The 12,500-nt window shown below is 46.7% G+C and overlaps 1 protein-coding gene across 22 annotated transcripts in view; it reads right to left on the reverse strand.

Annotated features, from left to right (window-relative positions):
* LOC106575599 (tensin-1) overlaps nt 1-12,500 on the reverse strand; it is a 185,322-nt gene that overhangs the window by 36,181 nt on the left and 136,641 nt on the right. For 16 of the 22 annotated variants that reach the window (XM_082963555.1, XM_082963552.1, XM_082963548.1 and 13 more), the window contains 9 exons: nt 10,872-11,043; nt 10,665-10,715; nt 10,292-10,414; nt 8,498-8,562; nt 6,715-6,798; nt 4,246-4,358; nt 4,017-4,077; nt 3,153-3,228; nt 203-332 (listed from right to left, as the gene is read on the reverse strand). In XM_082963555.1, the coding sequence (XP_082819681.1) occupies nt 203-332; nt 3,153-3,228; nt 4,017-4,077; nt 4,246-4,358; nt 6,715-6,798; nt 8,498-8,562; nt 10,292-10,414; nt 10,665-10,715; nt 10,872-11,043 (875 nt within the window). Of the gene's footprint in view, nt 1-202; nt 333-3,152; nt 3,229-4,016; nt 4,078-4,245; nt 4,359-6,714; nt 6,799-8,059; nt 8,079-8,497; nt 8,563-10,291; nt 10,415-10,664; nt 10,716-10,871; nt 11,044-12,500 lie in introns of those variants that run through there. The other 6 variants (XM_082963554.1, XM_082963547.1, XM_082963563.1 and 3 more) reach the window with 2 other exon arrangements.

Genomic DNA, 12,500 nt, shown 5'->3' on the forward strand with positions numbered 1-12,500 from the left:
ACATTTTTACAGAGGTCAGGTAAATACAGTACACACACGAACATGTGTACGCACTTCAACAAACACACGTACACACGTGGACACACACATTAAACGACAATAAATGTACATATTTTGGGAGAGGCCACATAGGTACATACACACACGAACATGTGTACGCACTCCTACAAAGACACACACACACAGTCGCCCACACACACACCTTTAAAAGTCTGATCCAGTTCATTCTTCCCGAAGACTACTCCCAGGTCGTGGATGGCACAGGTGTGGAACTGCACTCTGAATACCACATCCCTAATGGGGCTCCGGAAACGCTTGTGGTAACACTTCAACTGTAGGAGGAGGAGGAGGAGGAGGAGGAGGAGGAGGAGAGAATAAGCATAGAACCGGACATAAAGACAAGGACTTTTGCTACAGTCAAACCAGACGAAGGAAGCAGTCTAGATTGCCAAACTCATGGTCTATATCTCCAGGCCTAAACCCTGCTGGTCCTAGAGATCCGACCATGGTTTCCCACCAGAACAGAACATGGTCAGTACAATGCAGGCATGTTCTGATGGGGAGGCACGTCTGGTGTGGTCTGATGTGGTCTGGTCTGGTGTGGTCTGGTCTGGCATGGTCTGGTGTGGTCTGATGTGGTCTGGTCTGGTGTGGTCTGGTCTGGCATGGTCTGGTGTGGTCTGGTGTGGTCTGGTCTGGCGTGGTCTGATGTGGTGTGGTCTGGTCTGGTGTGGTCTGGCATGGTCTGGTGTGGTCTGATGTGGTCTGGTCTGGTGTGGTCTGGTCTGGCATGGTCTGGTGTGGTCTGGTGTGGTCTGGTCTGGCGTGGTCTGATGTGGTGTGGTCTGGTCTGGTGTGGTCTGGCATGGTCTGGTGTGGTCTGATGTGGTGTGGTCTGGTGTGGTCTGGTGTGGTCTGGTGTGGTCTGGTGTGGTGTGGTCTGGTCTGGTCTGATGTGGTCTGGTCTGGTCTGGTCTGGCATGGTCTGGTGTGGTGTGGTCTGGTGTGGTCTAGTCTGGTGTGGTCTGGTCTGGCATGGTCTGGTGTGGTCTGGTGTGGTGTGGTCTGGTCTGGCGTGGTCTGATGTGGTGTGGTCTGGTCTGGTGTGGTCTGGCATGGTCTGGTGTGGTCTGGTGTGGTGTGGTCTGGTCTGGTGTGGTCTGGTGTGGTCTGGTCTGATGTGGTCTGGTCTGGTCTGGTCTGGTCTGGCGTGGTCTGATGTGGTGTGGTCTGGTCTGGCATGGTCTGGTGTGGTCTGGTGTGGTGTGGTCTGGTCTGGCGTGGTCTGATGTGGTGTGGTCTGGTCTGGTGTGGTCTGGTCTGGCATGGTCTGGTGTGGTCTGGTGTGGTGTGGTGTGGTCTGGTGTGGTCTGATGTGGTGTGGTCTGGTCTGGTGTGGTCTGGTGTGGTGTGGTCTGGTGTGGTCTGATGTGGTGTGGTCTGGTGGAACAAGGACACATTCTTCCCTAATAGAACTCTAGTGAACAGGAGAGCAAGATAACATTACAGAGAGAGAGTGAGAGAAAGAGAGAGACAAAGAGAGACAAAGAGAGAGAGAATGTCCTGGAACAAAGGTTTCACTGTAATACTGAAGGTGTAAACATGGCAGTAGAAAACCTAAACAGTATATTTGACCTCTCAGCTTCCCTATCAAATCAAAAAATGTAAAGCAGACAACCAAAGAAAATGAACAACAATGACAAATGATTTGATGAAGAATGCAAAAACCTAAGAAAGAAATTGAGAAACCTGTCCAACCAAAAACATAGAGACCCAGAAAACCTGAGTCTACGCCTTCACTATGGTGAATCACTAAAACAATACAGAACTACACTACGGAAAAAGAAGGAAAGGCATGTCAGAAATCAGCTCAATGTAATTGAAGAATCCATAGAATCGAACCAATTCTGGGAAAATTGGAAAGCTCTAAACAAACAACACGAAGAGTTATCTATCCAAAACAGAGATATATGAATAAACCACTTCGCCAATAATTTTGGCTCTATAACAAAGAACAAACAGAAAAGCATGTACACTACCGTTCAAAAGTTTGGGGTCACTTAGAAATGTCCTTGTTTTTGAAAGAAAAGCACATTTTTTGTCCATTAAAATAACATCACATTTATCAGAAATCCAGTGTAGACATTGTTAATGTTGTAAATGACTATTGTAGCTGCAAACGGCAGATTTTTTATGGAATATCTACATAGGCGTACAGAGGCCCATTATCAGCAACCATCACTCCTGTGTTCCAATGGCACGTTGTGTTAGCTAATCCAAGTTTATCATTTTAAAAGTCTAATTGATCATGAGAAAACCCTTTTGCAATTATGTTAGCACAGCTGAAAACTGTTGTTCTGATTAAAGAAGCAATAAATCTGGCCTTCTTTAGACTAGTTGTGTATCTGGAGAACCAGCATTTGTGGGTTCAATTACAGGCTCAAAATGGCCAGAAACAAAGAACTTTCTTCTGAAACTCGTCAGTCTATTCTTGTTCTGAGAAATGAAGGCTATTCCATGCGAGAAATTGCCAAGAAACTGAAGATCTCGTACAAAGCTGTGTACTATAAATGCAACCCATATTTATGTTGATTTATTTTCCCTTTTGTACTTTAATTATTTGCACATCATTACAACACTGTATATAGACATAATATGACATTTGTAATGTCTTTATTCTTTTGGAACTTTGTGAGTGCAATGTTTACTGTACATTTTTTATTGTTTATTTCACTTTTGTTTATTATCTATTTCACTTGCTTTGGAAATGTAAACATATGTTTCCCATGCTAATAAATCCTCTTAAATCGAATTGAATTGAGAGAGAGAGAGAGAGAGAAAGAGAGAGAGAGAGAGAGAGGGAATGAGAGAGAGAGACAGAGAGAGAGAGATAGAATGAGAGAGAGAGAGAGAGAGTGAGAGAGAAAGAGAGAGAGAGCGAGAGAGAAAGAGAGTGAGAGAGAAAGAGAGAGAGAATGAGAGAGACACACAGAGAGAGAAAAATGGATCCTGTGGTGGAATATGAAAAAAGTCAACCTTCAACAGTATATGAACCTACTGTAAGGCCACTAAGGGCTCTAAGGCCAACACAACACAGTATACAGTACAACCACAACACCCATACATTTGATGACAAAAGATGTGCTTCTTACCAAAATGTCTCCCTTTAGGAGCAGGCCAGGTTCAATGGTGATGCAGATACTGGTGTGACTGTCCCCTTGGACGTTACTGTGGAATTCATTCAGATGAAAACCATTATAAACACTTTAAAACAGTTTTGGTGTTTTTCTTATAGTGGTTCAGGTATGACTGAAGTAAGAAGCGCTTGTCCCAAATCAGTTATCAAAAGTGAGATTGTAAATGGATGAGGGTGTGTGTGTGTGTGTGTGTGTGTGGGGGGGGGGGGGGGTCATTTCCGTGTGGTGTTGTTTTGGTCGTGAGGACCCTGGATGGAGAAGGTGGGTCAGTGAGGTGGGAGTTACGGTATCCCTCCTGTACACATAGAACCCTAGAGCTGTGTCACTGACAATCTATCTGCCTGCCTGCCCCACCAGCACACACTGACACACATACAGACTCTCTCTCTCTCTCTATCCCCCCCCCTCTATTTCCCCCCCCTCTCTGTATCTCTCTCCCCCTTTTTATTTCTCTCTCTCTCTTTCTCTCTCCCTCTCTCTCTATCCCCCCTCTCTATATCTCTCTCCCCCCTTTCTATCACTCTCTCTCTCTCTCTCTGTTCCTCTCTCTCTATTTCTCCCCCTCTCTCTTTCTCTCTGTTCCTCTCTCTCTATTTCTCCCTCCCTCTCTCTCTCTCTCTCTCTCACACACACACACACACATATGGAGATTATTAAGGGCTAATCTCTTAACAAGGGGCGACAGGCTTGAAAGTACTGTGGACTGAGAGGGAGAGAAAGAAAGAGGGATAGAGTGACAGAATCTGAGAGGAGAGAAAACAAGCCCTCTGAAAGACAAATCAACCCACAATGCAACAGACAAAAACTAAAGAAACATACTATATTCCTGACGTGTAGACTGGCTGCATCGCCTGGTAAATCTTCAGGAAAGGACGACAGCCTGCGAGGGGAAAAAAATTGAAAAGAAGAAAAAGTATTCCAAAATGAAACAATTATTTATCCTCATTGAATGAAAGGCTATCCCATTGAAGAAAAAAAATCAGATTTAAAAAATGAATCATGAATCATTTGTAATAATGAAATAAAGGCTATCCTGCTGCAGACTCACCTCCTTTGGACTCGAAGTTGGGGATGCCATGCATGATGACGTGGTGCAGGAACAGAGGCTTGTTGTTAATCTTGATGTGGCCAGAGAGCAGACCACTGAAGTAACGTACATACCTACACACATCCACACAACACAGTCACAGCGTGAAACAGAGGGACAACCCTTCAATGTCATGCACCATGAGTCTGGCAAGCAAGACTAGCAAACACGCCACATCTATTATCAAAGAGGCTTCGCACACTATGGAGATGTCAGAGTGAATTGGAGTGTACGAGCGCCAGGCCGCTCTGCCTGCTAGCCAGGGGTATGTTGTGTTGTGTTGGTGAGCTCTGCCTGCTAGGCAGGGGTATGTTGTGCTGTGTTGGTGAGCTCTGCCTGCCAGGCAGGGGAATGATGTGTTGTGTTGGCGAGCTCTGCCTGCTAGGCAGGGGTATGTAGTGTTGTGTTGGTGAGCTCTGCCTGCTAGGCAGGGGTATGTAGTGTTGTGTTGGTGAGCTCTGCCTGCTAGGCAGGGGTATGTTGTGTTGTGTTGGTGAGCTCTGCCTGCTAGGCAGGGGCATGTAGTGTTGTGTTGGTGAGCTCTGCCTGTTAGGCAGGGGTATGTAGTGTTGTGTTGGTGAGCTCTGCCTGCTAGGCAGGGGTATGTAGTGTTGTGTTGGTGAGCTCTGCCTGCTAGGCAGGGGAATGTTGTGTTGTGTTGGTGAGCTCTGCCTGCTAGGCAGGGGTATGTTGTGTTGTGTTGGTGAGCTCTGCCTGTTAGGCAGGGGTATGTAGTGTTGTGTTGGTGAGCTCTGCCTGCTAGGCAGGGGTATGTTGTGTTGTGTTGGTGAGCTCTGCCTACCAGGCAGGGGAATGTTGCGTTGTGTTGGTGAGCTCTGCCTGCTAGGCAGGGGAATGTTGTGTTGTGTTGGTGAGCTCTGCCTGCTAGGCAGGGGAATGTTGTGTTGTGTTGGTGAGCTCTGCCTGCTAGGCAGGGGTATGTAGTGTTGTGTTGGTGAGCTCTGCCTGCCAGGCAGGGGTATGTAGTGTTGTGTTGTGTTGGTGAGCTCTGCCTGCTAGGCAGGGGAATGTTGTGTTGTGTTGGTGAGCTCTGCCTGCCAGGCAGGGGTATGTAGTGCTGTGTTGTGTTGGTGAGCTCTGCCTGCCAGGCAGGGGAATGTTGTGTTGTGTTGGTGAGCTCTGCCTGCCAGGCAGCCTGTTAATGATACTAATGATGATCATGCAGAGTGTGACCTCTGTTCCAGAGGTCGGCCCATCTCCCCACCACCCCTGTGCTCCCCCCGCACTCCGCTGTCAGCCGCCAGATGGTTCGGTCTCCCAAATGAAATTAGGTCGGAGCAGGAAGCAATCACAGACCAGCTGGGTTGTGTAAGGAGCTCCCTGTGTAACAGCGGGGTCACGCCGGAAAACACGGCCACACAGATTCTGACATATTACAGTTACTACTGTACATTATATATAAAATGTTATATATAATGTTGGGCTGCCACAGAGATCAAGTCTGGATAACCATCCGCCATTTTGGCTCAGAACATTCCACTCAAGGATCTAACCTAGATTATAATCTAGAGTGGAATTTCCTCACAAGAATGTTGATGATGATTTGATAGTGATACCTCTCAGAACAGAAGTGAGTGTTTCTCTATGTGGTGCGTTTCTACGGCAGTGGTGTAGCAGTGCTGAGATCCACCCCCCCTCCCAATGTTAATGTCATACATGCCAGACCATAATAAGTTCAGACTGCGGGGAACTGGCTGAGGGATAATGATATCTGAGTAAGGAAACAGCAGCTGGTCAGAGGCCAGGCCTAGTGCTGTTGTTGCCTGCTGGATACACCTGGGGTTCCCTTATCTGCCACAAACTATGGATCCCAGGTCAGTTTGTATTTACTCAGTAATGACCTATGGCTAGGACTGGGTTAGTGAGATCTGACCCTAAATCAGTTCTATGCGCCACTAAGGGTTCCCTTACAAAGCCACCTATTCAGCATGCCAGATCACTGAGGAGGGGAGGAAGGAATGATGGATAGTAGTGTCAGAATGAACTCTGAAAACCATGTGACCTTTCAGCTCTCAGTGGAATCCTGGAGAATAGAAAAAGCTGCTAGGCTTTCCAAAAAACATTATTCATCAATTATGTCAATTAGGCTTAATTGGGAGGATTAAGGGAACAAAAAGACAGAGGTATTTCCTGTTTGGGACGCACTGGGAGATAGGGACTGAGGAGAGGAGAGGACGATAGCCTTTGAAACAGTGAGAGTTACACCAGGTCATCCACTGACTGGATTCCACTCTGAGAAGTCACGCCCATCTCTTTACCCTTGTTGACTTCTTCAATGAACAGAATGAAGGATACACATTCTAAGAATGGAATCCAGCCGGTTGCTCTCACCAAGGGATCAAACTCATCCAGCCTATAGGAAGTTGTTGGGTGCAAAAACAGAAAGTGAGGTAGTAAGTGGTAACTGACCTTCTCTGGGACGGTTGACCCACAGGAAGTGCTTTGTCTTCGTAGAAGCGCCTCATGGCGAACCTGTCCAGTGCCTGGTCAGCACTGAAGACCACAGGAGAGACAAAGGTCATGATCGGCTCTTCTTGACTGAACACATAGAATATACTATACAATAAGGTTGCCCTGAAATGACCCTGAAAAGTGTCCTTACGTTGTCTTCTCCCTTAAAAAAACATCCTTAATCGACCATGTCCCTTAAGAAGTGTCCTTAATCTACATCTTTTCATCTTTTGCCATCCCCACAATGCTACAGTATCCCAGTATTATGATCTGATCAATGTACAGATGTAGGATCTTAATTTGATCACCCTGTTGCAGGAAAACTTTCCTGAAATGCAGGAAATGTTTAACTTATAGTGTATTTGAGGTTAAAAAGTATTCTGAAGTTCAAACATGTCCATGAATTATAATCCACATAATAATTCACATTTCCTGTTGCTGCAGGATTATTTTCCTTCCGTAGCACACTGTCTCAAATTAAGATCCTACATCTGTAACATGTAACGTTTGTTCATGAGTGTACTGTTTACTCTTCTAGAATGCCACTGACTCTCAAGCATTAAGCAAGGTAGAACTGTCTCGAGTATCAAAGAAACAAGTGTGATTTGACCTTTGTTATTCCTTAGTGAAAGTGTAAGATTGTAAACCCATCCCCCACCCTGAAACATCTGGAGTCTTTACAGGGTATGACATATGTAAATGTTCCTCTTTATTGACCAAAAATACACCAGAGCCTGAACAGAACGTTTTGGCATAACAACCACATCAGTGTTTCATTTGAGGCCTAATCCCAATTCCCTTTGGCCTATCTATCTGTTACAGATCTACGTGCTTGCCCTGACATCACCCCATGTTTTTGTCGATGACTTGACCGACATCTCAAGGAGTGAAGCCATAGAAATCAGGGTTGGGGTGAATACGAATGGAAGTCGGTCAATTCAGGAAGTGATTTGAATTTAAAATCCCAAAATGGAAAAAGCTTTTGACATATATAGCTTCTCCTTTTTAGCTTATTGACAAGTCAATTAAAATAGATGCCCTTTTTGAATTACTGAATTAAAATTTCAGTTTACTTCCTGAATTGACTGCCTTCAATTCAAATTGACCACAACACTGATAGAAATCTAAAATTAAATGTATAGAATGGACAAATGTCTGTTTGTATTCATCTGGAAATATCTGGGAACTTTAAGGATGTATGGAACTTCAAGCATGGTGGTGATATTGAATGAATACATTGTGTTGACTAATAACAAACAGGGTACATGAGGTCAGTTTGTCTGCAGACAGAAGTCTCTGGTACCTGGCTGATATGTTGACTAATAACAAACAGGGTACATGAGGTCAGTTTGTCTGCAGACAGAAGTCTCTGGTACCTGGCTGATATGTTGACTAATAACAAACAGGGTACATGAGGTCAGTTTGTCTGCAGACAGAAGTCTCTGGTACCTGGCTGATATGTTGACTAATAACAAACAGGGTACATTAAGTCAGTTTGTCTGCAGACAGAAGTCTCTGGTACCTGGCTGATATGTTGACTAATAACAAACAGGGTACATGAAGTCAGTTTGTCTGCAGACAGAAGTCTCTGGTACCTGGCTGATATGTTGACTAATAACAAACAGGGTACATGAGGTCAGTTTGTCTGCAGTCAGAAGTCTCTGGTACCTGGCTGATATGTTGACTAATAACAAACAGGGTACATGAGGTCAGTTTGTCTGCAGACAGAAGTCTCTGGTACCTGGCTGATATGTTGCTGTAATGCATGTAGGCAGCCACCACCACTCCAGTCCTCCCACGGTTCCCCTGCAGAAAGAGAGAGAGAGAGGGGTGGGGGGGAGGGAGAGAGGGAGGGAGAGAGAGAGGGGGGAGAGGGAGAGAGAGAGGGGGGAGAGAGAGAGGGGGGTAGGGGAGAGGGAGAGAGAGAGGGGGAGAGAGAGAGGGGGGTAGGGGAGAGGGAGAGAGAGAGGGGGAGAGAGAGAGGGGGGGTAGGGGAGAGGGAGAGAAAGAGGGGGGAGAGAGAGGGGGGAGAGGGAGAGAGAGAGGGGGGAGAGAGAGGGGGGGGGTAGGGGAGAGGGAGAGAGAGAGGGGGGAGAGAGAGGGGGGAGAGGGAGAGAGAGAGGGGGGAGAGAGAGAGGGGGGGTAGGGGAGAGGGAGAGAGAGAGGGGGAGAGAGGGAGATATACTTTTTGAGAAAGAATACAAGGCTATTTTTAGTTACACACTTTAAGGTCAAACAATGTTTGTACCTACAGTGTAGATATGTAAATGCTGTACAGTGAGTTAGATTTAAGCGACCAGGCTATTTTCAAGCCAAACTGCCACAGATTGAATTTGACCAAACTGCCTGGTTCTATTTATCACAATGACATTGTTTGTGGTCAAATCCAACACAAGATAGAAATGCAACACTACAGGAGAAACCTTTGACCCTCAACTCGGAAACAGCCCGTGTAACATTTCTGACTGAGGCGATAATAAATAGCATTTAATAAAATGAGGCGTTTCTGAATGGAACAGTTTTTCCATCTTGACCAAAAGCTTCAATTTCAGGATGAGGGGGAAAATCAGCGTTGGTAACCATGGGGATGCTCTGTTTGCTACCACTTGTTGTACATATTGAATAAAATGTTCCCCCACAGACTTATCAAGTTACTACTCACTATTCAGCTACATTGACTCAAAGACTTTAACACCGATTGATAGAGACTTAGATTAAGTTTTTAAAGTTGTTTTTTTGGGGAGTTACTTTAGTTGACATTGGATCATTCATGACAAGTTGTATGATGAATCATTGGGCCTGAGAGGTTGGGGGAGGAGGATGTGCTGCCAAAACACAGGCAGCAGCAGCAACAGTCTCTATTAGAATCCAATGACTCTCATGTTCACTGGATTTCTTTGTGATATACGGCTTCAGTCTAACATTCTGCAGTTAAGGACATTTAAGTGTTTTACCAGCAATACTAGAATGTGGAGGACTTGTCTTCCAACTACAAGACAGCATGATTATCCCACTTTGTCCAATGAGGTACAGGGAAACAGTTTGGTGCCTTTCCTTTTCGACCAATGAGCTAGGGAGACAGTTTGGTGTTTTACATCCTCACCAATGAGAATTGAGGACATATATAGTAGAGTATTCATAGGGGACTTTCTCCCTGGGGCCTGGCTGTCTCCTTTCACACTCTTCAAACAGAGAGCACCCTCTACTGTCCTTAACACAGTGGACCACGGCATACTGTAACACTCCCGGGAAGAAACCCTTCCTTCCTCCCTTCCCTGGAGTGATCAGTGATCTGTAACACTACGGGACCCTGTTCCAATACTTTGACTATGTATCCTTCCTTCCTCCCTTCCCTGGAGTGATCAGTGATCTGTAAGACTACGGGACCCTGTTCCAATACTTTGACTATGTATCCTTCCTTCCTCCCTTCCCTGGAGTGATCAGTGATCTGTAAGACCACGGGACCCTGTTCCAATACTTTGACTATGTATCCTTCCTTCCTCCCTTCCCTGGAGTGATGTGTCTGACCACCTACCTTGTTGTGAAGCACCACTACATTGTGTTGGTCAGCGTTGAGCCAGGTGTCCATGGCCTTGCACATGCTGCAGATCTTATCCAGAGCCGGAGCATAATGGTCTGGCCAGCCAAACTCCAGCACCTACAGGGGGCCACACAGACCACTATCACATATCAAAACGTCCACCACTACCATTGCATTTAGGAGAGGTGTGTGTGTGTGTGTGTGTGTGTGTGTGTGTGTGTGTGTGTGTGTGTGTGTGTGTGTGTGTGTGTGTGTGTGTGTGTGTGTGTGTGTGTGTGTGTGTGTGTGTGTGTGTGCTTGCTTGCGCGTGTGTTTGTGTGTGTGTGTATTTGCGTGCTTGCGTGCGTGTGTATTTGAGTGTGTATACCTTGTGGTTAAGCTTGGTGATGTCATTCCTCCGCTCGCTTAGGTTGAGGAGCTGAAATCACAAAATCCACACCAATAAGAATGACCTAACGATTCCAGGAAACAATTGTCCATCAGCAACAGGACGTGACAGGGTGCACGAAAAGCCACCACACCAACAGACAGGCCCGGAAGTGAGGTAGAGCAGTGGCAGGACAGGGGATCTCACCAGATAGTGTTCCCCGTGTTTGGAGGCCAGCATGGAGGCCACCTCCTTGATGTTGGAGGTGTAGCTGCGCTCCTCTGCTCCGCTGGGGAAGGAGACAGAGATGATCCTCTCGGTGATGTACACCAGGTCCACCTCATAGCTCTCCTCCATGGCCTGCAGCAGACTGACACTGCTGGGGAGAGGAGAGGAGAGAGGAGAGAGGAGAGAGGAGGGGATAGATAGTTAGAGAGGTGATATACACCAGGTCCACCTCATAGCTCTCCTCCATGGCCTGCAGCAGACTGACACTGCTGGGGAGAGGATAGGAGAGAGGAGAGAGGAGAGAGGAGGGGATAGATAGTTAGAGAAGTGATGTACACCAGGTCCACCTCATAGCTCTCCTCCATGGCCTGCAGCAGACTGACACTCCTGGGAAGAGGAGGGAGAGGAGGGGAAGAGGACAGATAGTTAGATATGTGATGTACACCAGGTCCACCTCATAGTTCTCAGAGGAGAGGAGCAGGGAGGCGATGGGATAGGAGAGATGGGAGAGGAGAAGGGAGGTGATGGGAGAGGAGAGATAGTTAGAGAGGTGATATACACCAGGTCCACCTCATAGTCCTCCTCCATGGCCTGCAGCAGACTGACACTGCTGGGGAGAGGGGGAGAGGAGAGAGGAGGAGAGGAGGGGAGAGAGGAAATGAGGGGAGATGAGAGGAGAGAGGAGATGAGGGGAGAGGAGAGGGGAATGGAGGGAAGAGGAGAGAGAGTTAGAGAGGTGACGTACACCAGATCCACCTCATAGTTCTCATCCATGGCCTGCAGCAGACAGACACTCCTCGGGAGGAGGGGGAGAGGAGGAGGTGAGAGGAGAGAGGAGATGAGGGGAGAGGAGAAGGGAGGAGAGGGGAGAGGAGGGAGAGTTAGAGAAGTGATGTACACCAGGTCCACCTCATAGTCCTCATCCATGGCCTGCAGCAGACTGACACTGCTGGGGAGAGGGGGGAGAGAGAGAAGAGGAGGGGAGAAGAGAAGAGGGAGGAGGGGATAGATAGTTAGAGAAGTGATGTACACCAGGTCCACCTCATAGTCCTCATCCATGGCCCGCAGCAGACTGACACTCCTGGGGAGGAAGATACTTAGAGCTCTGACAAAACGTTTCAGAGTACTGCGTGCTGATCTAGGATCAGCTTCTCCCTGTCCATATAATCTTGCTCCTTATGATCTACAAGGTCAAACTGATCCTAGATCAGCACTGCTACTCTGTATGAATATGGCCCCTGATATCTTACAGGGTTTGTACATCAGCACTAGTCTATAAAGCTCTTCCTTGGTGGCTCTTGTGTGTGGTATCTATTATCTATCATATCTTTGACGTGTGAGTCTTCAGTACTGACAAACCGATGTGATTTATATGTCTATGGTAATTGGAAGTGGTGTCATATGATATCACACTTGTTTTCATAAACATCTTCAATCCTAGCTCTTCAGTTCAGAACAAAGTGTTCTGGAATGAACCAAGCTGGTATTGCACAATCGTTGTGATCAGTTCACCCAAATCCCGACTCCCAGATGGCTGTTAGATGGGAAACGTAGCTGGAGAAACAGGCATGGTTGTCACAGTGATCTGACAACAGGATAGAATACATC

Source organism: Salmo salar, chromosome 17 (assembly GCF_965601325.2).
Source record: "Salmo salar chromosome 17, fSalSal1, whole genome shotgun sequence".
Taxonomy (NCBI): domain Eukaryota; kingdom Metazoa; phylum Chordata; class Actinopteri; order Salmoniformes; family Salmonidae; genus Salmo; species Salmo salar.